Below are 26,630 nucleotides of genomic sequence, written 5' to 3' on the forward strand. Positions count from 1 at the left end.
AATTTTGATTTTGGATTTATTAATTTCAAATTTCAGACTTTTCGATTCATATTAAATTCATATAAAGTAAAGGCAAAAATGTTAAAATTTTTTACACAAAATGTTAATTATTTTTTAATTTAGCATAAAGGTCAAAATGTTATTATTATTTTTATATAAGTTATAGAAATGAATAGACAATATCAAAAATAATATTATATTTTGATTATTTTTTTTAAAAAATAGAATATATATTATTTCCTTCCATTTTATATATCCGACAATATTTTCTATTGTGATATGTTCTAAATACCATACAATATTTCAAAATAAAAAATAATTAATATATTTTATCTCATCACATAATTCAAATAAAATATAAATTGCAATTTTCTTTCTCATCACATTATTTAATTTTCGAAATCTAAATATTACTTGTTATATAAAAACGATGAAGGATATACTAAGTATTAAAAGAACAATATAGAAAAAATATTGGGAAACATATTACTTATTTCTTTAAAAATTATTTTTTATATAGAAAGAATGAAAATGAAAAATCATTTTTAGGAAAAAATCAATAATAATTATGATATAACTAAAATATATTTATTTTGATCACAATATAAAAAATATCAATTTTAATAGTATTATAAACAATTTCAATCTATTCAGACGGTAAGTATCAATTTTTTTATTAATTTTTAAATGAATCAAAATTATTAAATTTGTAAATGAATCAAAATTAATTGACAATAAAACTAAAATTATTAAGTTTTAATCAAAATAAATTGTAATTATATTGATACTAATATTTTTCCCTCAATTTTTTTTTTGGGATCGGACCCTAAATTTTAACATGCCTGAGATTTTATTGATTAATAATTAATTAATTAATGTATTTAATTGTGAATTTGAATGGTAATTTCTGATTCTGCGTTGCAGCAGAGCGGCAATGGATTTCTGGCGTACGGCCCGGAGTTTCGCAGAGGATGCGGCGAAGAAGTCGCAGGCGCTGACGCAGGGACTTGCTGCGGCGAATCTTTCCAATGTCGTATTCGAGGCTTCCAAGCGATCAAAGGAATTGGCCGCTGAGGCGACCAAGAAGTCCAAGGAATTCGCAGCCGAGGCTTTGAAGCGCGCCGATGAGATTGCGGTGCAGATACCTCCTCCGGCGGCGGTGCTGAGCGATCTCGTTGATGTTCAGAAGAGCGATGACGAGGCTGCTGCTGATCCTGAGAAGTTTGGCGTCACGGATGAGTTGAGGCAGTTTGTCCAAGGGATTACGACCGATACGTTTAGGAATTTCCCTGTGGGAGGTATGCTGTCCCATGCTTTCAGTCATGGTTGATTTTAGCTAACTTTACATATACATTCAGTCATACATATATATATATGTATATTGAATTGAGTTGTGTTCATTGATATCAGCGTATGCCTTTGGGAACCAATTACTGATTATGTGAAGTGGATGATTGTCGTTGTTTCTTGAAATGATTGGGACTAATCTGAACGATAATGGTGGAATCTAACCTAGGAGACGAAGCATTGTTGTTCATAACGATTAGCTTATTGAATATAACAGCATCATACAGGAATTGAATGAGTTCAATCTAAGATTAACACTGCTCTTAAGTAGCTCACTTTTACAATTTTTTGCTGCACTAATGGCAAATAATAACACAACTTATCTAACAGAATATATGCATTTCTTCTTGATGGAATACCTAATCATTCTTAAAGGATGTGTTAATTCGAACTTTTCATTTAGTGTCCACACAATTTGACATCTGATGTTTGGGTGCTATCACTTTCTTGGTTTTTTTTTTTTTTTTTTTTTTTTTGTTTTAAAATGTGGGCAGATGATTCAGAGGTAGCTGATATTCCTACGGTGGCAAATGTCCGGCAAGATCTCACTGAATGGCAAGAAAAGCATGCCAAGCTTGTTGTAGCGACCGTGAAGGTTAGCATTAATATTATATCTATGATCAGCCCCTGTTTATGGCCACTTGGAAGCAATTTGGCAGTAAATCAATTTTTCATTTCGCTGGAATTGCAAAGGTAGAGTTGTTCGAATTGGACATTTGTCCCCATCTGAGCAATGATCTTATCGACTCTAATTCCCAAACATTATTTGAGATGAAATCATGAAACATGTAAGGCTAAAATAGATTTTTGCAACCCTTATCTTCATTTCAGTTTGTTGCATTTCAAACTAGGAAATCAAATTTAGCTGCAGGCGCACCAAACCTGTTCTTCAAGTTTATACAAAGAGCTGTGTGAAATGTGCTTTAAAACTCCATTTTCAAACCTTATATATGCTTTTTCTTCCCTCAGGAAATCTCAAAGCTAAGGTATCAGTTATGCCCTCGACTGATGAAAGAAAGAACGTTCTGGAGGGTGTACTTCAATCTCGTTAACAGTTATGTTGCGCCGTAAGTATCATCCTCCCCAAATCAAAGGCTATGGTTTTAGTCTCTTACATGAAGAGTTGCTCATTTTTGTATATAACTTGATTCGGTTTCTTACATAATACTAAAAGATTGTGTTTGAACAGGGGTTGAATATATGTTTTGTGAATGGAATTGTCTATTTTTATACAAATTCGTTAGGATTACATAGTAAAGAAACTGAAAAAATATCTCAAAGAGATCAGAGCCTTTAAGCGTTTAGAGTTTTCAAAATATCGGATTGATGTGGGATTCCTCTTCTTCTATATTTCTCTGTGCAAGTTTATCTTTTCGTATTTTTTAAAATTTTTGGGAATAGTAAAAAATTGAATATTTGATGTGATACTTTTTAAATAAATTACCATTGATGATAGTGCCGAAAATTCCAAAAGTATTTGTAAACAATGGTTTGTTTTACAGTTACGAAAAGCGCTACATGGATGAGGTTAAGCTTCGGGAAGCTACAAAAGCTCAAGTCAATAAAACAAATGAAGTCTCATCGAATATAAGATTTGGAAAAGCAGATGAGAATTCGAAAACATCAAGCAATAACTTGAAGCCAATCTCTTCCGACAAGGATCTGGATGTGTTTCTCCTCGGAGACTTTGATGACAACGATGACAGTCCAGGTACAACATCAGCACCTTAAACTTTCTCATGAGCTGACATTATCCGTTATCCATGTTATTTTAGCACCGATTCGAAATGGTGTTTTTTTTTTTTTTAACCAACTATTATCCATTAACCATTGTTTTAGCATTGATGTAGTTGTCTCAACCCTTACATTGTGTGATTTCTGATTGTCAGATGACGGCAGCTTCGACGACGATTTCTACAAACTATAGCTAAGGTAAGCAATGCTCAATAGCTGTATCTGATCAACCATGGCTCGGTAAGACTCGAACTCGAGGTTGTGCTCATATGTATTCTAAAAAATTGGTTTAATTGAAAATAATTGCTCGATAAGATAATAAATTTATAATTTAATTGAAAAAGACACCGACTAGATAGAAATTTTGAAAAATTTAGAAAAATTCTAGTAACAATAGAAAGTTTTTGTAAGAAGAAGAATGTGATATTTTATTTTATTTTATTTTGTTGAAATTTTGCATAATTGATAAAATTGTTTTTTTATTTTATTTTATTTTTATTATTTCTTATTCTTATTATTAAATCAATCCTTCAGCTCTCGACAAGATTTGCAGCTGTGAAAACTTGGATTGGGTGCAGAGTGTCCATTCTGGTGAGTTTGAAACTAATTGAAATCTATTTTGGGTGTAAATTGGAAATAGTGTGTGAATGAGATTAGGGGTCGAAATAAAATAAGTGGAAAGTCTAGGATGGACTTGGACAAATATTCCTTTTCCGTGATTACCTCTTAATGACAGACAGACAGACATTCATTAGATTTTGTTATATTTTTTTTAATACAGAATATTGTACTTATTCTATCCGGTATAATTATATATCCTTTTGTTTGGATACGAAAAAATATTAATGATATTTTGAGATATGAATATTATAAAATTTTATTAAATAGTAATTAATAAAAAATAAAAAAATAATTTATTATTTATTAGGGTAAAGATAAGAAATTGTTTACACACTGGCAACCAAAAATGAATGGTGAGAGAATTATTTTAATTTAAAATTAACGTACAAAAATATAAGCATGTTAAATGAATAAACGTAGTCAATAATGAAACGACGGAGTTCGGCGCCGTTTTGGGTTTTACTATTATTTAATGCCCACCAAACCACTTCAACTGCATTCGACCCTGTTCATACCGCGGGGCTCTGAAACCGGACCCGTTAGGCTTCACCCGACCCAATTTCCATCCATTTATATATTCAAGAACATAAAACGATAAAAACAGATTTAAAATATTTAATTCGAACATGGGATATCTCACGAGAAATTGTGGGTAGTTATGGTATCATCTCGTATCGCCACGTGTCCAACAACAGCTGTTGAGTCGCTGACACGTCTGACATAAAATAATTCCAGTGGGGTCCATCTGAGCTGGCCCTCATCAATTGGCTGTAAATTTTGTACCAGAAATGATCCCCTGCGAACGACCTCTCCTATCTCTCCCTCTTCCGCTAATCTCAGCCGCACATTTCCCTAACGAGTCGAATGATCAACGGCTCTTCCTAGAAATGACAAGTGGACCTTACTGCAGAGGATCGCGAATTGGGGATGAACATTCGATTAGGGTTAAAAAAAAATAAAAATCAAATCACGCGTCATCGTCAATTTCACATTGATCCAATCGGAAACGAGGAGGGAGGATAGGGACAAGGTAACTCTTTAGATTTTTCACCGTTATTTTCTCGATTTCTGCGGATTCTGCGGCGTTCGCACACACAATTTTCACAATCCACGCGCTCTCGGATGTGTATAATCCATATTTTGTTTTCATTTTTCATTCGATCCAACCGACACGCTTTTTCCTTGCTGTCTCGGCCTCATCCTCCTTCATTTCCTCGCATTCTCTGTTCCTGCCGTCGGTGCGACCTGTAATCCGCTGGATCTCCGGAGAATTTCATTGATACAGACACGATTCTGTTGATTTTCGCCCCCAAAAACCTCGAAACCACTTTTGATCGGGGGTCGATCGAGATCGAGCGCTTCTTAGTTCTGTTACGGCTGTTACTGCGTCGGTTCCGTTCGATTTTCGTCTCGAATGAATGAATCACGGCTTTAAGACATTTTCATCGTCGGCGGTTATCGCGCATTGGATCCCTAAAAGCAGCAATTGCCGGAATTAATTTGGGGATTTGGTAAGGCGGCATTGTGTATGGGGCTGTGGTTGTGATGTGTGCGGCTAAGGTTGGTGAGGAGAGCGGCAACAACCATAAGAGGAGGCGGAGACGCTGGGAAATAATGGGGCTGAAAACGGCGTCGTTTGGAGGGGATAGATTAGAGAAGCTCGGCAATGGCGGTGGAATGGTGTCGAGATCGAGGATGAAGCTGTGGCTGATAAGGGCTATGACTTCGATTCTTTTGTGGACCTGCATAGTTCAGTTAACATCTTTGAGTGAAAGCTGGGGGCCTCGAGTATTGAAGGGTTGGCCTTCTTGTTTTTCGCAAGAATCCGCGGCTGCCGCCGTCATTGCTGATGTTCATTCCTTGCCGGAGCTTCCTGTTAGAGTTCTTCCGCCTAAGAGTGAGGATTAGCTTTGATATACCTTCATACCTTGTTTAGTTTTGGTTGTGCTTTGTGAGTTTTTCCGCCCAAGTGTTTTTGGAATGCGTCAGATTTGAAATTATTTTGGATGGAAATTATTTGTTGAATGTGATGTTTTTTAGAGGAGAAATGATATTTGCGGAAACAATAGTACTTGAAATGTGTCGATTTTGGTATGCATTTTTAGCCAGAAGATTAGTGTTACATTTGTTGATTGTGTTATGTGATTTGTTGTGTTGTTTTGCTGCTGGGAATTGATTATATGTTTGAACTTTTTGCGATTTCGGTAGGGTTTTACAAGAACAACGGGTATCTTATGGTTTCGTGTAATGGAGGGCTTAATCAAATGCGAGCTGCGGTGAGTTGGTTTTGTTCTTCTCGATTATATGATCTTCGTATAACTTAAGATTGGTTGTTTGTTTAAAATTCGTCGAGGCAGTTGTCTGAACTTATCTTTTGTATGTAGATATGCGACATGGTTGCCATAGCGAGAGATCTCAATGTAACGTTGATAGTTCCCGAACTCGACAAGACCTCATTTTGGAACGACCCGAGGTGAGCTGAATGTGAATTAGTGAATCGAAAATTCGAGTGTTCTGAAAATTTGATGGGATTGTTATAACTCTGTGTAGTGAGTTTCAAGACATATTCGACGTGGATCATTTTATTACATCGTTGAGAGACGAAGTACGGATACTCAAGGAGCTTCCTCCGAGGGTCAAGAGGAGAGTCGAGCTCGGGATTGTCTATACAATGGCGCCTATCAGCTGGTCGGACATCTCTTACTATCGCAATCAGGTTAACGATTTTATACCTTGATCAAATGATGTTTCGTTTCGCTTATTTGATCTGTCTGATTCTCGAGTTTACTTATGTTTCTTTTGTGTTACTGGCGCAGATTCTTCCTCTTATTCAGAAACATAAAGTCGTGCATTTGAATCGAACGGATGCCCGTCTTGCAAACAATAACCAGCCTAAGGAAATTCAGAGGCTTCGTTGCAAAGTAAACTTCAGCGCTCTGAAATTTACTCATCAGATTGAAGAATTGGGTCGAAAGGTTATCAGTATATTACGGAGAAAGGGCCCTTTTTTAGTGCTTCATCTACGGTACGAAATGGACATGTTAGCGTTTTCGGGATGCACGCAGGGTTGCAATGCTGAAGAAGCCGATGAGCTAACAAGAATGAGGTAGCAACTTGGTGTGTTTGGTTGGGCGTTTGGATTTTGGTTTGAGATTTGAATATTAAAATTTTTGAATTGAAATAGTTGTACGATGTGATATAAATAGGTATTGACGTAATGTTTTGAATGTAAAATTGATTTTTACTGTAATATAAAAAATAAAAAACAGGTGTTTGATCTGATGTTTAGTACATTTTTGAAGAAATGCTATAAACGAACACACCCTAATCGAAATATTTGCGAATCCGAACCATATATATATATATATGTGTTTTTGGAAAAATAACTTTTCAATTGTTCGCAGATACGCGTACCCGTGGTGGAAGGAGAAGATAATCGACTCGGACATGAAAAGAAAAGAAGGTTTATGTCCGTTGACGCCTGAGGAAACGTCGCTCACATTGCAGGCGCTGGGAATCGATCGGAATATTCAAATCTACATTGCTGCTGGAGAGATATATGGTGGGCAAAGACGACTGTCCCGACTTACGGCATCCTATCCAAATTTGGTAAGAAATACGTAGGGGAGTAATCGAATGTCGAGGTTCCAGTTAACGTCGACTGATTATTGTGATTCTATCGTGATAGGTGAGGAAGGAGACGCTGTTGGAGCCATCGGACCTGCGGTTTTTCCAAAACCACTCGTCTCAAATGGCTGCCCTCGACTATCTCGTCTCGTTGGAGAGCGATATCTTTATCCCCACGTACGATGGTAACATGGCTAAAGTTGTCGAGGGACATCGTAGGTATGCTATTTCTTTTATTTTCCGTAAGTTTACACCTTCGAAAAGACTAAAAAAGAAAATACTCCCTCCGTCTTATATGCATGTATCAGTTTTATTTTTTGCACGTAGATCTTGAAATGTAGCACAATATAAATATAGAAATACAATTTTATCCATAAAATATGGGATAATTTAGTTAAATAATAGTAATATATAAGAATCTTTCTAAGTTAGTGGAGAGTACCATTACTAAAAAGAATCAATATTATTTATTATGAAAAGACAGATACTACTTGTTTGCGTGTTGATATTTAAATATTAATTATTGTATCAATACGTAAGAGAAAATGATAAAAATACATCTATTAGTCTTTTATAATAAAAATACAATGGTATATGTGGAGTAAGTTATACAAATATAGGAATTTTTTTTTAATGTTAAGTACAATGACGACAAATAATGTCCTTTTTATGGGACGGAGGATAGAGGGACTATTAGGCATTTTCGGTATAACCATTTGCTGCGGCTTTTGTTTTCAGATTCCTCGGGTACAAAAAAACCATTCTACTCGACCGAAGGCTGCTAGTCGACTTAATAGACAAGTACAACTCGGGATCGCTCTCTTGGGAAGAATTCTCGACTGCAGTTAAAAGTGCGCACGGCGAACGAATGGGAAAACCATCCAAACGATCGGTGATCCCGGATAGACCTAAAGAAGAGGATTATTTTTACGCCAACCCTCACGAATGTCTGCAACCACAAGAGTACGAACCACTAACCACCATTTAGTTATCGAACGGCCGCTGTAATATTTTGGATAGTTTCGCGCATGAAATCATCTGCAGCTGCGGATGATGGATCGATGGATTGGATTTAAATCCTGACAGTCCTCAAGAAAAGTGGCGCCGTAAAGGATAAATGGTTATAAAGAGGAGGGCTCAAACAAAACGGCGCAAAAGAGGTACTGCAGTAACTAGATTATGCTCCTTCGTTGGTTTTTTTACCCCTCAGAAGTCGATTATTCGTTCTGTGCATAGAATTCACATCCGTTGCCATTCGCGCGGGTTATATATATATATATTATTGACTGGTTTTGCGCCGCGAGTGATGCGATCGCGCAGTTTTCTTATTGCTGGACTATTGATCTTGCGCGGTTTCGATAATTTTAGCCTTGAATCTGTTGATGATCTATTTGAGCTGTTTTTGATTTTTTTGGATATTATGTATCAGTTTTTTTAACTGCCAATTTTTTAGATTTATTGGTGAAGATTATTAACAATGAATCATCTCTATGAATAATGCATTGCTTGTAAGAAGGCTCTCTTTTTGTGTGTGATATCCATTGTTGAATTGCTGTTGCTGTTTTGAGCTATGAACATTCTATTCGTTTTAATTGATTAGAGGGATGTATGTATTGTTCGTCAGGATTTCTGTTTAATTTTTAATTATTTATACTATCCTTGTAAAAAATACATCTATATTCTTTTGATAAAATATACTTCCGTACCTTTTTGGACTTTTTTTAGTAAATTAAAAAATAATATTATTTTATTAATTGGTTATATGTGTAACGATATATTTGTAATTTAAATAAATTTTTTTTGATATTAGTGTAATTTAAATAAAATTATTTATTTTTTTATAAAGATATTTATAAAATTATAAAATCTACCACCAAATATATATATATATAGTTTTCAGCTAAAAACATATTTATCCCTAGTAATATAAAAATAATTATTCTATAATGTATTAGTGAAAATAATTATTCTATAATATAAATAATTATAAATTAAGATTAAGATAAATTAAGATTAAAGTGTGTAATAAAAAAAAAAAGTGACATAGTAGGTGGAACATAGAAACGACAACATGGGACAGAGAAAGTAATTCACTAACACCCCAAAATTAGCATGCAAGTACTTAACAACTTATTACATGAAAACTTCAAAATCAAAAACAGGACATAGCTTCTCAAAAGTCACAATGAAAACCTTACATTTATTATACTACAAAATAAATTAGTTATAATACACAATCAAGGTACAATATATATATATATATATATATATATGATATTTCCAGAGAAATCAGCAAGTAAATTAATTAAGCATATTGAAACAAAAACATAACATAACATGTACACAGTCAATAAAGCAGGCAAATGGCATCATTGATCATAACTTAGAATGCAAATTAATTAACAAATTTAATCTACCAAAGAATAGTAGAGGAGTATGTGTATTACTCTGTACTGTACCCCCTTGCTCATCACCAACTCCTCAGTTTCTTTACCGCCCCCTCGTCGGGATCCTCCACCCCCCGATGGCCAGTTGGAATATCATGTTCCTGTAAAATGATCGAACTTTTATCGCAAATGTATAACATTGTAAAACTTCGCAAAAAAAAAGAAAAGAAAAGGTTAGCAAAATCACAGAACCTTTGATGATGGCGCAGCATTCGCTCGTTTTCCTAGCTTGATTTGCACCGACAGGCTCGCCTGCGATAAGTCCACTCCGGACTTACGTAGTGCTTGTGTTAGAGCCGCGAGCAACCTAAAATATATATATATATATATAGATAAGTTTCTAAGATGAATGGGATCATCAAAATATTTTTATAACAAATTCTTTGTGTCGAAAGATCTTCATACCCTTGGGAGTAGATGCTCGAGAAGTTGATTGTCCCGCTCTCAATATTAAGTTCTTGATCACGATCGCAAAATCTTTCCTCTGCATTGGATACTTGCTTTGAAAAACTTGCAATCTTTGGATGAATTGGTGCTGCATTGCTTGTGTCTGTGCCGGGTTTTTTCTCATCTACCTTCGAAGGGAATACTATGCTGCATTTGGTTTTATCTCCTTGCATTTGGTTGATGAGGCCTTCGGCTATTTGGCGATTCTTCTGGTTAATTCCTGCCTGAATGGATGATAAATGTTCGAGTTAATTATGTTACTTTGATCATGTTTGTTGCCTATTGCAGTAAATGTAATTCTTGATTTTTTACCCAGTCAGTAATCTTTGATTGTTCTTGTGTCCATGTATGGTATGAGCTTTCGTATCGGGTAACTTTCTCTTGTAAAAACTGGATGTACTCGATGACCTCTAGTAAGAACGATGCCTTGTCTCGCTTTTGATCGCTGTTCGGAATTACCTCTCTTAGTTTCAGAAACCTGTGTGACACAAAACATGAGGCTGACTTAGATTATAGTCGAAATAATGCGTTATTCGGGCGATTTTCGTATGCATGAATCACTTGTTAGGAAGCATACTAGTTTCTGAAGTGAATTTTTTCTGTGTTTCTACTTAATTGAGTTTGTCTAATTCAGGTTGGAACCAAAAAAGCCTTATATATATATATATATGCATTTGTAAGATATATCGACAACTCATTATGTATAAATAATCAGGACAAGTTATATGTTTATATAATATAAATACAACACATAACACTAGCTCATATAGCATATACTATAATTGATTTCATTATACAAGATCTACTAATGCAACTAGGGGTTGGCATGGTTTTGAGTATTTACAAATATGCAGGTATTTGATATTCGAATCGAACTGAATAAATACCCGAAATTGCAAATCATGTTCTAATTGAATTTTTGGTTAATAAAAAATATTTGCAAATAATCGAAATTAAAAAAATACATTAAAAAATAATTAAATTCCAATAAAATAAAAATATTTGCAAATATTTGAAATACGTCGAATCGAAACTGAACCGAATATAATTATTAATCTAAATTTTAAGATATAATAATATAAATAGATTCGGTTAACTGAAAAAAAAATATATAAAAAATCGAAATCGAACCGCACAGCACTGAATCGAACAAATATCAAATATACAGTATTGTATTCGAATCGAATTTGTTCGATTAACAAAAAATTCAATTCAATTCAATGCAGTGTTCGGCCATTCAATTCGATTTTTTTGCCCACCCCTAGATGCAGCCAACATATCAAATAGAATTTGACAGGATATACTAATACTTTATGCAACATAATGCATGTTAGTTATGAAATTTTGGACTTGCCTGTCATTGATTTTACTCCGCCTACGTTGCTCTGTGGCCGAGTGTTTGGAGCGCGGCGTGTTTGGTTTCTGCTCGGTTGCTTTTGCTTCAACTTTTACGGACAAATTACCTGTCGAAAGATCGATATTATAAGCAGTGAGTGTATATATAATGTGGAATACAGTGAAAGAAGTTTTAATGAAGGGGGAGAGCATAGGACCTTTTGGGTGAGGTGAAGACTCTTTCTTGATGAGGAACTCATCATCTTCTTCTTCTTCATCGTCGTCGTGGTCATTGTTGCTGGATGCAATCATATCCATGAAACATTGCCCCTTTTGATATGTCGAATGCCTAAAATCATTTAGATGATAATAAAAAAAGGAAAGTGAGAAAAAACCAACAAACTACGAACTGAGAGGATTAACCAAAAAAGAAATCTAAGAATAGATTTGAATGACAGTAACAAATTAAGAGAAAAAAGCCAACTGACTGAGAGGATGAGAAAGAGCTGAAGGATTCATTGACAGCATTGTGATTGGAAGACGATCTGCTATTCTTCATCAATGGCGGACATTGGCCATCCCCTGCATTCAGCAAATTGTTCCAACACAGTTCAGACATAAAAATCCGACATTTATTACAACATATCACTTGTTATATTTACCTTGCAGGGGATGTCTTTCTGCTATATTCTCCTTCCCTGTCTTTCCCGCAGATTCGTCCCACATGAGTGAGAAGCCACTCGCCGGGTAAGAACTGCAATTTGAGTTTTTTTCGATTTCATCGTTCTTGGCGGCAGTGCTGCTCGCCTGTGGCTGTGTGTTTGTAAATAAGCTCCTCTCTGGCTTTAAAGCAGCAGGCCTTTGATTGATGTAACAGATGCTGTATGTCCCAATGCCGCCGGGAAGAATGTGCTCCACCGCCGGCGGCAGCTTTTCCACAGCAGGTATTGCACCTCTGTTTTCTTCTCTTGTTGTTTGATTCTTCCCAACTCTTTCTAGTGGTTGTAAGAAGTCGTGAGTTTTCAGGTAGGCACCTGCCATTCAACATAAAACAGCAACAGAAAAGAACTCAGATTCTGCCTGGAGGTTGTTACAGGTTTTGTTTGCTCAACAAATTTTTAAATTTGTTTTTTAAAAATATCACATCAAATATATATATATTTTAAAAAATATCATATATCTAAATAATAATATTTTACTATATTTATATTTTTAAAACTCTCAAAATTCTCTTAAAAGAAAGTCTAGTACTTACACAGATAGATAAATTATTGATAGCCAATACATATAATTTTAAATAAATAAGCAATACAATCTATACGCTGATATAGTGAAAATAAAGTATATGAATTAAAAACATATGACAATAGTTCAAACAATATATACTCCTATCAATTTAATTGCTAATATAATACTATAATGTTAGTATATATAAACTAATAACACGTGAACAATATATACTATTATTGATTTCAATGCTAATATAATACTATAATGTTAGTATATATAAACTAATAACACGTTATCAATATATACTATTATTGATTTCAATACAAAAGACAGACAACCAGTTAAGTTGATTGTATTATATGTTGTCTTTCAATAATCTATGTATTTGTTTTATATAACAAATAGTATAGTTTTCACTTTTCAAACGACAACATGTACAAAAATCAAATGATAGTGGCGGTTCCTAGTCTCACTCTCCCTTCTTCATCACGCTTTCTTTCTATTAAAGTATAATTATAAGTCCAATGAGTTTGTTGGAAGTTGCTGAACCGCTAATGAGGTCGCCAAGCATTTTTTTTTTTCTTCAAAAAGTAAGAATAGTTTTCAACTGCTTTAAATTCAACCAATGAAAGTAAGGTCACAATTGATCATTGATTCTCCTTCCCTCGCTAAACTAATATTATTATTTATTTATTTTTTTATAATGTGAAAATTTGCAATAGCTATCGACGAGTGTATTATGCTAAAATAACATTATTCATGAACTAAATGATGCAATCACTACAGCTCTGGACAATATTGCTGATACACAGATATGCTATAACAATATTATATCACAGTCACACTGTTAAATTCCCACCACCTAAAGTTAACGTTATTGGGATTCCACAGCAGTTAAATTGATCTAATCTGCAGACAACTCAATAGAAATTCCAAAAAATAAAAATAAAAATAAATACAAATACAGTTCATAGATTTATTCACCTGATGGGATAGATCAAGAAACCACCAAGACAACAACACTCAATCTCAAATGTCGACCAATTTAACCAAAGGGTCTAGCCTAAATCACATTAGCTTAATATATAGTTAAATATTTCTGCTGACTACATCAAATAAATCTTCAAAAATCTGACAATGTCACCCAAGATATTCACTCCATCGGAATGTTTACACTAATTTTCTTTTCAGTGAACAATTAATTTTTTACTATTTTTCTACTTACATATATATACTTTTTAATTCTTTAATAAATTTTCATAATACTTTCATTTTATTTTTATCCATTTTATTTTTATATTAAAATATTAGCATAACAAATACAGACTGAGGAAATATTTATTTTTAGCAAAACCCTTGTTAAGTTAATTAGATTAAGGTGATGCCTAATCGTAGTTAACAGCTATTTCTATTTAAAGACTACCCTTTCCCCATAGAGGTGAGGACGTACAACCATTTTCAAAAAGGAAAAGGTGAGTGAAATGACGAAAAGGGTCATGCGATGTCCTCGCGTGCTAGCTAGGTTCTAACCTCTCTCTTTTGGGATTTAGCAATGTCAGCCTATCCATCCCATGGCCCACCCTCAAAGACAAAGGCCAGATTTAACATACGCCGATCGATGAGGTCACGGTTACAGTCACAGTCACAGTCACGGGTATATTAACTGCGCCAACTCGTGGGATATTTCCCTTCCCCACCACAAAACAATCATGCAAAAATTACCCATCCCAACCCCACCATACAGGTTAAATATAATTATTTGATTATCAGCTAAATTTATAAATTTATTAGATTTAAATATATTTACTAAGTGCAGGACCTTTTATGTACAAAAACTCTATAAATTATTAATTATGTGATAAAGTCAATAAATAATAAAGAATGATTGTGATCCCAATTCATACAAAATATTCATTATTTTTCATATCTGATAGTAAAAATAACGACAAAAACTCTATCAAAAGATATTTTTTCGTAGATTTGAAGAACACAAAATTCTAAATTAATTTGCAGATTTGAATCTGACTACATTACTAATTGAATCAAGTTAGATTCATTTGTTTTATTTTTTTTCATTATTTAAACGCTACATATATTAGGTTAAGGTGAAATTCCTAATAAGTTCCAATAATATATCTTACCTTAATCTCACACAATTTTATTTTATTTTATTTTATTTTATTTTATCTATTTGCTATTTGCCTATTTCATTCAAGTAGTAATAACAACCTTAAAATTTAAGGGAAGGGTTAATTCGATGTCAAGGCGTGTACAGTACAGTTAAATTTAATTATGCAAGTTTTTGTCTGCAAATATGTCAAAATCAAATCAATCATAACGACGTAATGGTGTATTAATGTTAGTTAACTTTTTCGACACTTGCAAATAATCGACCAATCTATTTACGAAAACGTAGAGTGCATTTTGTGTGGCTGCATATCAGTTATCGGTAATTTCGTCAGTTTCAATAGTACTAAGATCGAAATTGGTGATTGTTTTCGTTAATTTATGTGCCTGATCTGATGAGGTTTGAAGAAATTTGGAATTTAGGAGTTTCTTCAGAATTCAGGTTTGGGTATAATCAATGAAAGTTGTGCGCACCTCCTCTAATTTGTTAAGAAAAAACAAAAATAGAAAAGAGAATAATCTGACATGAAAAGTGGTTTAATGCATGAAAGGAGAATAATGGAACACATGTATGTACCTTGTGGTGGTGCTGGATCTTGCTGGACGACATGTGCGGATGATGATGAGTGCAGTGAGAGAAAATCATGGGTAGCCTTTCTACCTGTTCAAGTTCATACGATTCGAGTGAAATATTTAGCTCTTCTGCAATTTTGGTACGGTATATGGTGAGAATACGCGTGACGATGTTCGTGATTTCAATTACCTTCGGTTCCAAAAGGCAACTCCATGAAGATCTCCACGATTTCGATTTTCAATCCGCAGAATTACCAAATTCCTAATCAAATTGAATTCTGGAAAACTTTTGGTGATGGAAATAGAAGGTTTGAGGAATTGAGCTCCGAATCAGATCTGCCTCCAAATACGAAGATCGGAGGCGCATTAGCCGCAGATTCTTCACCAACACAACAAAGGTAATTTGAGATTTATGCTGATTTTCAGTTGTTCTAACAACTCGCTCAACCGCGCAGTGCGAACACTTTCAAATCATCAAAATCAACTCCACCTTCTACAACTTCCTCACCAAATCTGCAAGTCGAAATTCAATTGAAATTAGGCGAAATTCAACTGGAATCTCAAACAAAATTCTCTCGACTTCACGATCGACTTAATTCTCGAAGAAGTTGATAAAAACAGAAAAAGGCAAGGAAGATCCAAAATCCAATAAAAGTCGGAGCAGAAAGAAAAAAACATATATATGTATATATGCGCGCACTGTATCATCACAATTTAGATGCATACTGCATAATTCAGCTCCAGATTCTTCAGAACCACCCACGGAAGCGTGAAATTGAAGTGATCCTAACAGTGACTTCCGCGGGACTGATGGTAGGCCCTTCTGCAATCAACACGATTTCCAAAATCACCCAAAACAATCATAAACATCCAAACTCACACAAAATTTGCTGCAGAGACCACACAGAGATCAAAATTGAGTATATCTGGATTTCTCTCTCCACTTAGTTGCACCAAAACTCTCCTTTCTCTTCTACAACTACATCACATACACATACATACATATATATATGTATAGAGAGAGAAAGAGAGAGATACGTACAGTGGTTTGTTCTTCGTTTTCGTATTGCCGAATAAGTAAATATGAATGGTGGGTTCGTTTGTCTCCGTTACGGAATAACGCCGTTGGTTAACGGCGTTGCGGCGGTGTAGACGGCGTTTGCCTGCTCACCCTGATGGAATATAATTTTGTTAATTATTAAAAAAATAATTTTTGAGATTTTTGGCGATCCCGATTAATACTGTTTATTTATTTAACTGAAACCTAAATCTCGTGGGAATCTGCGCCCATTTAATCATCCCATAATTCAATGTTTTTTTATTCTATTTTTGGGCTTTGTTTATTTTTTAAATTTTTATAGTATTATATCAGATACTCCTAAATTTTTATAATTTTTTTTTTTACAAGTAATTGTACTTTAAAAAGATATAAAAATATCAATAAACATATTAAAAAAATAATAATAATACTCTCTCCGTCCTAATACAATAGTCTTATTTATCATTTTTATTCATTCTAAAACAATAGTTTTATTTCCATAAAAATAACCATATCACCGTAAAACTACCCTATTTTTTCATTTTTATTACATAACTGCCGCTACTTTTTACACTAATACACACAAGAGAAAAAACATCTCTTATCCATACTTTTTACCAACTATCAATATAATATCAATATTCTTTAAATCTCGTGTCCAACCTAATTAAGACTATATTTATGGACGGAGGCAAGACAGTAATACACTTCTTTCATCCCACATATATGCTTATTTTTTTAGTAAAAGAAATTTTTATATTCACAATAATTTATATATTTCAATATTATACTTATTCACAAATATATCACAAATACTTACACATTTAATTTCTCTAAGAAAAAATAATAATCTCACATCGTTAATTCTCTTATATGTTTTTCAAAATATATCTTATGTAACAATCAGTCTGTTGATGTAATTTTTCAACAAAAATAAAGTAAAATTCAAAGATATAGAAAATATCCTTAAACTTGATTAATTAATGCCTGAGATTAGGAATCTCTAAACACTGTATGGTACAGAAAATAAACTGGAAAATAAAAGACTGAAATTTAAAGTGGTGATCCCCAAATCTGACTTTGCTTTGTTGAAGTTGATTGAAGATCCCTTGCCAAATGATGATCCAAATCCTTAAATATTCCCTGGGAAACCGTACTGAAAACCGTCACCCGAACGGTTACAACGTCTCCTTCTCAACCGTCTTCCAACCTTTCTTATGCTGACACGTGTCCCCAGCAGACCAAAAATTCCCTATATTTCACTCCTTGAGCCGACCACAGACCTTCCGCTCTTTTGGCCCGACTGCCAATCTACAATAGTATGGGTCCGACCGCCAATCCTCCCGACTTGCGAACCATCTGGCTTGAGGTCTTTCCGCCTTGAGGACTTCCCGACCTGAAAACCTTCCGACTTGAGGTCTTTCCGCCTTGAGGACTTCCCGACCTGAAAACCTTCCGACTTGAGGTCTTTCCGTCTTGAGGACCTCCCGACCTGAAAACCTTCCGACTTGAGGTCTTTCCGTCTTGAGGACTTCCCGACCTGAAAACCTTCCGACTTGAGGTCCTTCCGTCTTGAGGACCTACCGACCTGAGGTCCGTCCGTCCTAATGACTTTCCGTCTTGAAGACCTACCGACCTGAAGACCTTCCGACCTGAGGTCCTTCCGTCTTGAGGACCTACCGACCTGAGGTCCTTCCGTCCTAATGACTTTCCGTCTTAAGGACCTACTGACCTGAAGACCTTCCGACCTGAGGTCTTTCCGTCCTGAGGACCTACCGACCTGAAGTCCTTCCGTCCTGAGGACCTACCGACCTGAGAACCTTCCGTCCTGTATTTTCCTTAGAAATAAATAAATAAATTTATTTTCCTTGATTTCCTCACGGTGTCCTTCAGCCAGTTCAATCAACCCTATTGCCAGGCCCATTCTTCTTTTTTACCTTGGGCTTTTAACCTAATTCTAAATTTCGTACGTAACAACTTGCCCGCCGCCAAGGGACTTTCAAACGCCATTTAACAATCAATGTTTGGAAGTTCATAAATCACTACCCTCTTGAAAAACTCCCTTAGCAACTGCACCAGTTACTGAAACACGCCTGATAAACTTCCATCTTCGCAATACAAGCCTGTGTGAATCACAATCCCAAAACATTCTAACTATGGCGAATCAATACATGCCTGCCCTTCCTTTCGACGGAACCCTTCCAGAAGGTCCATTTTCAGCCTCGAAAGTACTAACTCCGACGATCCGTCCATATTGCACTACTCCTGAAGATTCAAATCGGATGAGGGAAGTTTTGGAATCTCGCAACGCCTTGGCTATCAACAATCCCAACTACCAAGCAGTTCGCATCCGGGACAGCATCAAGACCCATCTCACAGACCCAAAAGATCTGTATCGCGCTTGGTATCGACGAGTAGCAGAACATTTCCAGACCCAATGGCGTTCCCAAAAAATCGACCAAGCAATATTGCTGTCCACCATGCCTATCAACCTGCATGAGAAGGTGTTATTGGCCATGTCTGCCTTCTGGAATGCGGAAAATGGGACTTTCCTCTTCCCATCAGGCCCCTTTGGCCCAACTCTTATGGACGTGGCCATGATCGCACATCTCCCAGTCGTGGGTGAAGACCCTGTAATGGGAGCCCTAGATGGGCAGGAGCCATCAGAAGACCATCCGGGATGGTCTTTACAAGGTGTGAAGGAATGGGGTTGGACAAAGTTCGCAACCGACCAGCAAGGGGCTCCAGGGACCCCTGTAACCGACCGGGAGCATACTGCCTTTATCCTGTTCTGGCTTTGTAGGTACGTCATTGTTTCCCCTTCCAAAAGTGTCCTTCCTTCTCACCTCGACCTGGCCATTCATATTGCGTCAGGTCGGTTCTTCTCCCTTGGCACCCTATTTTTAGCCAATCTGTTCGAAGGACTCACCAGGGTTAGCCTTCGTTTAACAGATAACGATAATAGGAAATTAGACACTGCCGCGTCGGGTCCTTTTTGGTTTTTAGAACTTTGGTTCCGTCTTTACTTCCCCAACGCGTTTAACTTAGGATCTCCGCCCACTATGCCAACATCTGAAAAACATTTAGGATTAGTCCTCAACCGACTCTGCTCAGGACGCAATAAACTCCAATCGTCCGATCCAATAATAACTGCCATTTTAACAGATACCCGCAGTAACTCTCGATTTTCTATGTATAAAAAATATGCGGGTTATGCTCCCGACCATTTTTGGCCCTTTCCAGTACCAAACCCGCTTCCGACTCCTGAGCCTTGTCCTCATCCCACCTATCCTTTCGCCTGGGACGTCGCCCTCAAACCCAGGTCTCTTTTTAGTAGCAAGAAACTTGATAAAAAAGGGCAGAAAACTTTTTACACTTTTAACTATGAACCTCAATTCATGGCGCGCCAGTTCGGCTGTTGCCAAGGTATCCCTGGACCCGTCGCGTGTCCCCAAATAATTTTTCAAAGTCCCGACCGACGAGTCCTTCCTAAATCAATCCATTCTTATATCTCCCAGCTCACCACGTATATAATTTCCAATTCTTATATTCCTTTCCGCTCCAACCCTGAGATTGTAGATACTTTCAATGAATGGTGGTCGGTTGTATGGTCCCTGATATCCCCTGACGAGGATCGGTTGCTGAACGTACTCCTCCCCCCCCAAGGACTGGTTCTAGGGGCGGCGATACATACTAGCACCCAAAAACAAACAACCCCGGGAATCGGATCTGGGGGTCCCACGCGCAAAAGAAAAACTTCCCAGCTGCAAACACCCCCGACCTCGGAGACCGACCAGCAAACACTAGCAGACCTTGGACTAACTAGGACGTCAGCAAGGACCCGACCCCGAATTGGTAATGTTTCTTAACACCGTGAACCAATTCACTATATCATAACTTTGATTTTACTCATTTCATTCCCCAGAACCGACCTTGGTGACACCGACCACGCAACCGCCGCCAGCACTAACCGACCATTCAATCGGGCCTTTGGTCCAGACCAATTTGCCAATGAGCAGTCGGGCGGAGGACCCGACGCGGAGGCAAACTCCTCCTCCCGTACCGAGGAGTGGTCGGGCCAGGCCCCCGACCAGGAGACAATCTTTACCAACAATGCCTATAGAACCAGTAAGTTCCTTTATCAGCAAGACTTAGGATTCGGATGATCAACCTTAATATATTAAACAACAAACATCTTCATGATTTTTCCACAGACACCTTCACCCAACCCATCAGCAGCAGGGGTCTCTTCTGACAGCGAGGGGACTACTTCCCAGATGGGTCGGCCGCCATACATGGCATCAGACTCATCTATGTCAAAGGAAGAACCAGCCGCCCTCGCCGAAGCTGACCCTCAAAACGACATCCCTGATGCTGCTGATCCCGAAATCGAAGGTGTCCCGGAGATCCTGGCTGCAGTGGCTCTAGATATAGCCGTCCAACCTGCAGCCGCCCTACCAGCAGCGGCGCCCCCCCTAGCCATCGAATGGCAGGCAGAAGAACCACCTGTGGCAGCCCAACCTCCAGAAATGGAAGAAATGTCTTCATCCGATTCGGAGACTTCTGTTAATTTGGTAAGATTAAACCAATCCATGTCATAACTTTTCTTTCGAAAAACACTAACTGTTTCCAATACTACTTTCCATAGGGACCCAGGTCGGCACCTCAGCGACCATTCGCAGCAGCCGACGAGTCGGCTGCTATTATACCAGCTGTCTGCCCTACTCGACCGACCTCATTGCTGCCCCCCTCACTGACAGCAGTCCGCCCAGAGGTAACACATATCTTGTCTGAATAAATTTGCACCTCCCTTGGAATACTTATTGACATTGTAGGACTTGCAGGGGCCTTCGGACTTAGCTGTCCTATCGACTGTTCCGGTTCCAGCGGAGGCCCGAACCATATTCACTGAGGCCATTAACCATCCCCTTTCAGAATTGAGATCCGACTTATTGGACAAACTCATTCAGACGGTTGGCGGCCTTCTTTTTTACACTCCAACGGAATCGCCAGCCGTCCCCATTCTGCATCGGCTGATGGAAAGACTTACAGAGCTCAAGACTGAAGTGTTAGTCATTGGCCTTCTGTCAGCCGAAACCCCCCAGCCCGACTTCGATCAAACAACGCTGGAGAATTCTTTGGCCAAGACTCGAGAATCCCTTCAGCAGACTACTGGAAGACTGGGTGGTCTCCTTAGCACGAAAGCTCTGGTTGATGATGCCATTCAGAAAAAGGAGGCAGAATTGCGGGAGCTGAGGAAAGAACAGTCTACCCTGGATAAGCAAATTACCAATGAACAGCATCTGCTTGAGAAGTATACCAAAAATGAGGCTGAATTGGATCAAGAGCTGAAAACCCAAGCCCGATCCCAATTCATCAGAAGATATCAGACGGCTGCCATTACCAGAAGGCTATCCAGGGATGAAAACAAATGGACACAAATAAAAACTGCCCTAGGGGCACTGTTGTAATATTTCCCCCTTTGTAACAACAACTGACTTAGTAATCCATTTTTTTCTTTCTTCTCTCAAAACAAGGATCACCTTTCAATTCCCAACTTTATAGGAAACGAACCAAACTCCTTCTTTAAAAGAACACTGTTTCTCACATTTTAAGAAACATATTCCCAAGCATATTTTAAAAATCAAAACACTGAAAGTGTGAACAAACATGGCGAATGACCGACCTCATGTTCCATCAAGCAACTGGGAGGGTGTTCTTCAACCCTTCTTTGTAGGTAATCACCCTATTGGAGGCCATGCAGAAGACTTGTTATATATACTCAAGCAACTAGACTTCAAATTCCGATTCTCCCAACGAGGTAGAAGAACTATTCATCGCGTCATCCTCCTGATGGAAAAAGTCATTGAGGGGTATGAACCTCTTCATGACATCCTCAGCCGCATCCCTGATCTCCATCATCACATGGAAATGATTGAAAATCATGCAGCAACCATACTTCCAGACCTTGGTTGGGATAACATATTTTCCAATCAACGAAAAGTCTTTTCAAGATTGCGTACCATTGTTGACCGTGAACATCAAGCCCTAACAGACATGCAAGCACGTACCCATCAAGATCTAGATGACATGCAAAGCCAATGGGAAAGGTACCGACCAGACTTGGAAGATCTTATTGAAGAAGAACCAGAGCTAATATCCACTCACTGGGATGAAAAGTCTGATTCAGAGACAGAAAATTTCTCACAACTACACGATGACTAACAGAAATGAACCTTCCAGTAGGTTCGAACCCCCATAAATGGGTTCTGAATAATATGTGGTTTCAGGCAGTTTTGTTATCTGAAAAGGCAGGATAATACCTCTTCAGATATTTAGCATTAATACAATCATGTACTCTTCTACCTTCATGATTTACAATAATGAACGCGCCATTTCCAATATCTTTTTGAACAATGTATGGTCCTTCCCAATTCGGTGACCACTTTCCCAATTGATCGGTTTTCTTATATGTAGGAAGAATGGTCTTCCAGACTAGGTCTCCTTTTTGGAATGTCCTGTGAAGAACTTTCTTTCCATAACTCCTTGCTCTGATTTCACTCTGTTTCACACTTCGATCTATTGCATGGAGACGGTTAACATCCAAATCTTCTAACTGCTGCAACATAATTTGTTGGTATTCCTTTGTAAGATCACTATCAGTAAATTCTGTTCGGCCAGATGACACTCGAATTTCGGCTGGTAAAACAGCATCTTGGCCAAACGTAAGTTGGTAAGGTGAGAACCCTGTGGCCGTATTTCTGGCATTTCTATGTGCCCATAAAGCCTGAGACAATAACAAATGCCACTTTCTTGGGTTCCCTTCAATCATCTTCTTTATAATCCCAATGATAATCTTATTTGCTGCTTCCGCCTGTCCATTGGCTTGGGGATAATATGGTGAAGAATGATGTAACCGAACACCGAATTCTGCCAAGAAATTAGAGAACTTTTCCCCTGTAAAGACCAAGCCTTGGTCGGTTGTTATAGACTGAGGAATACCATATCTGTAAATAATTTGGTTCAAAACGAAGTCTATCACTTCTTTCTGATCCACATTTTTCAAAGCAACTGCTTCCACCCATTTGGTAAAGTAATCAGTCGCGACCAAAATGAAACAGTGATGTTTCGATGAAGCAGGATGTATCTTACCAATAATATCCATAGCCCACGATTTAAAAGGCCATGGTTTTGCCAAGAATTGCAATTCGGTTACTGGCAAATGATTCAAGTTTCCATGTCTCTGACATTCCAGGCAGCCTTTTGCAAATTGTATGCAATCCTCAAAAATCTTAGGCCAGAAAAAACCCAAGCGATGAATGGCCCATCTCATATTGAGACCTGCCCGATGAGCTCCACATATCCCACCATGTACTTCTGTCATCACTTCTAGAGCTTCTTTAGATCCCAAGCATTTCAAAAGTAAACCTTCAAATGATCTCTTGTACAAAATTCCATTTATCAATTGAAAACGTAAAGCCTTCAATCGTGTCGCAATTGAAACACTCGCACCAGGATTCTGTAAATACAGGATAAGCTCTGTTCTCCAATCGGACACTGTTTCGCCATCGGACTTCTGTCCGATAAAAACTTCGTAATCGGGCTCCTGTCCATTATCCTCTTGCCCGACCGTAACCTCGCAGTCGGACTCCTGACCGATATCCTCTTGCCCGACCGCAACTTCGCAGTCGGGGTCCTGTCCGATATCCTCTTGCCCGACCGTAACTTCGCAGTCGGGGTCCTGTCCGATAGTCTCCTGCCCGACCGTAACTTCGCAGATCGGGTCTGTCTTTCCTTCTATGCCCGACTTGACCTCCGACCACATATCCTCCAGAATTCCTTTACATGCCCTTTGAGCCAATTCATCAGCACGTTGGTTTTCTTTCCTCGGAATGAACTCAATTATTACCTCTGAGATTCTTGTCAGTAGCCGACTCACAATGTCCCTATATCTGCGAAGATGAGGGAAATTGCACACATATTGATTGTTTACCTGGTTGACTACTAATTGAGAATCCCCCCTTATGATTACAGACTGGACCTTCCTGGCAATTAAAGCCTCCAAACCCAAAATTAAAGCTTCATATTCTGCCGAATTATGGGTCATGGATTCCAATCGTAGTTGTAAGTTGATCTTTTGACCATCAGGTCCTTGCAAAAAGACCCCTGCCCCCGATTTGTTTCCAGAGGTAGAACCATCAAAGAACATCAACCATGTTCTGGTACTTATATAAGGCACACATCCGACCTGTAGATTATCCAGATATGATGCACAACTAAATGGTCGGACACTATCACAAAGAGAATACCCGACTTGTGAGAATTCTGCCAAGAAGTCGGCTACTGCTTGTCCCTTAATTGCCCTCAGCGGGGAATGTTGAAGATCGAAAGGAGCCAATTTGATGGCCCATTTCATGAGTCTGCCCTTCATAGTAGGTCTCTGTAAAATCAATTTGATGAGATCCACCTTTGATATGACCTCAACTCTTCTGGGCAGCAAATAATGCTCGAGTTTAGTGCAAGCGAAGACCAATGAATAACACATTTTTTCTGGCATAGTGTAATTCAGTTCTGGTCCTGTAAGGGTTTTACTGAGATAGTAAATTGCCCTTTCCTTCCCGTCATCACCATCCTGCGCCAATAAACAACTAACCACTTCATATGTATTTGCCAAATAAAGTTTGAGTGGCCGACCTTGTTTGGGAGGCATCAAGACTGGAGGATGAACCAATGCCTGCTTGATAGCATCTAAAGCCGTTTGTTGGTCGGGACCCCATTCAAAGGCAATTTTTCCAGCTTTCAATAATTTAGTAATGGGTCTGACCTTGCCAGCAGCATTAGAAATGAAACGCCTCAAATAATTCACCTTACCCAACAGACTTTGGATTTCTGTAACCGTCTTGGGTGGCCGACTATCAAGAATGGCTTTAGCCTTATTGGCATCAATTTCAATTCCTCTCTCATGAACTAAGAATCCTAGAAAGCTCCCGGCTGATATTCCAAAAGCACATTTGGTCGGATTCATCTTCAACTTGTACTTCTTCATTCTTTCAAATGCCTCTTCAAGATCTCTCAAATGTTCGTCAAAACTGGCAGATTTAACTATAACATCATCAATATACACTTCCATAGATCTGCCAATTAAATCATGAAAGATTGAATTCATGGCTCTTTGGTAAGTTGCCCCTGCATTCTTTAACCCGAATGGCATGACTGTCCATTCATAAATACCCAAAGCCCCTGGGCATCTGAATGCTGTCTTAGGAATGTCTTCTTCTGCCAAGAATATTTGGTTATAACCTGCATAGCCATCCATCAGACTAAGGATTTTATGCCCTGCTGCTGCATCTATCAGCATGTCGGCCATAGGCATCACGTATTCGTCCTTAGGGGTAGCTAGATTCAAATCCCTGAAGTCGATGCATATCCTTATCTTACCATTTTTCTTGACCACTGGCACAATATTAGCCAGCCACTCCGCATAACGGCAAGGTTGAATGAAACCCACTTTGAGAAGTTTTTGGATTTCTTCCTTGATTTGAGGCATCAGATCTGGACTCATTCGCCTTGGAGGTTGTTTGTAAGGTTTACAACCTTCTTTGATGGGCAATCGATGCTCTATTAGACTTCTTGTCAAACCAGGCATCTCTGAATAATCCCACGCTAAACAATCAATGTTGTTTCTAATAACTTCAAGCATCATTGTTTGTTGCTCTTTAGACAAATAACCACTTAACCTGATCACTTTTGGAACCAATTCGGTTCCTAAATTAAACTCCAATAACGGGTCTTGTGATGAAGCTGTTGGTTCTGTTTTTTCTAATAAGTCGGGCCAACGAAATTGTTCATCTTCTTGGAGGTGAACATCCAGAATCTCTTTATTATTTTCTACTTTATGTAATAACTGCTTTAAATAGAACTTATTAATAAGAGAACTACATACTTCTAAAGTTGTATCTTCCATTACAAACAACTTATACAGAAATGGGTGTGGCTTTATCATGAGCCATACAATAAAGGTGTTCTTTTAATAGAACATCGAGTTCTGGCCAGTGACTTTATAACCCTTGTTTGGGTATTCCCTGGCCATATACAACTGAGAC

General features: G+C 37.7%; 3 protein-coding genes across 3 annotated transcripts; 2 read left to right on the forward strand and 1 right to left on the reverse strand.

Moving 5' to 3' along the window:
* Nucleotides 1-928: 928 nt before the first annotated feature.
* Nucleotides 929-3,896, forward strand: LOC127241778 (uncharacterized). The gene is made up of 6 exons (XM_051260987.1): nucleotides 929-1,298; nucleotides 1,842-1,942; nucleotides 2,317-2,414; nucleotides 2,850-3,058; nucleotides 3,237-3,279; nucleotides 3,616-3,896. Exons 1-5 carry the CDS (start codon nucleotides 935-937, stop codon nucleotides 3,272-3,274), a joined length of 810 nt encoding a protein of 269 aa, XP_051116944.1. The 5' UTR covers nucleotides 929-934; the 3' UTR covers nucleotides 3,275-3,279; nucleotides 3,616-3,896.
* Nucleotides 3,897-4,727: 831 nt separating this feature from the next.
* Nucleotides 4,728-8,880, forward strand: LOC127241659 (rhamnogalacturonan I rhamnosyltransferase 1-like). Its single transcript, XM_051260811.1, has 8 exons — nucleotides 4,728-5,599; nucleotides 5,911-5,978; nucleotides 6,087-6,175; nucleotides 6,253-6,418; nucleotides 6,519-6,808; nucleotides 7,107-7,311; nucleotides 7,391-7,548; nucleotides 8,068-8,880. Exons 1-8 carry the CDS (start codon nucleotides 5,248-5,250, stop codon nucleotides 8,315-8,317), a joined length of 1,578 nt encoding a protein of 525 aa, XP_051116768.1. The 5' UTR covers nucleotides 4,728-5,247; the 3' UTR covers nucleotides 8,318-8,880.
* Nucleotides 8,881-9,509: 629 nt separating this feature from the next.
* On the reverse strand, nucleotides 9,510-16,544 carry LOC127241660 (transcription factor BIM1). The gene is made up of 11 exons (XM_051260812.1): nucleotides 16,215-16,544; nucleotides 15,679-16,001; nucleotides 15,493-15,576; nucleotides 12,221-12,592; nucleotides 12,047-12,140; nucleotides 11,777-11,907; nucleotides 11,578-11,686; nucleotides 10,536-10,701; nucleotides 10,182-10,447; nucleotides 9,969-10,083; nucleotides 9,510-9,877 (listed from the first exon to the last, which is right to left on the reverse strand). The coding sequence occupies exons 2-11, from the start codon at nucleotides 15,701-15,703 to the stop codon at nucleotides 9,800-9,802; spliced, it is 1,440 nt and encodes a 479-aa protein (XP_051116769.1). The 5' UTR covers nucleotides 15,704-16,001; nucleotides 16,215-16,544; the 3' UTR covers nucleotides 9,510-9,799.
* Nucleotides 16,545-26,630: the final 10,086 nt, after the last annotated feature.

Source organism: Andrographis paniculata, unplaced genomic scaffold (genome assembly GCF_009805555.1).
Source record: "Andrographis paniculata isolate CXL003 unplaced genomic scaffold, ASM980555v1 Contig83END, whole genome shotgun sequence".
NCBI classification, from domain to species: domain Eukaryota; kingdom Viridiplantae; phylum Streptophyta; class Magnoliopsida; order Lamiales; family Acanthaceae; genus Andrographis; species Andrographis paniculata.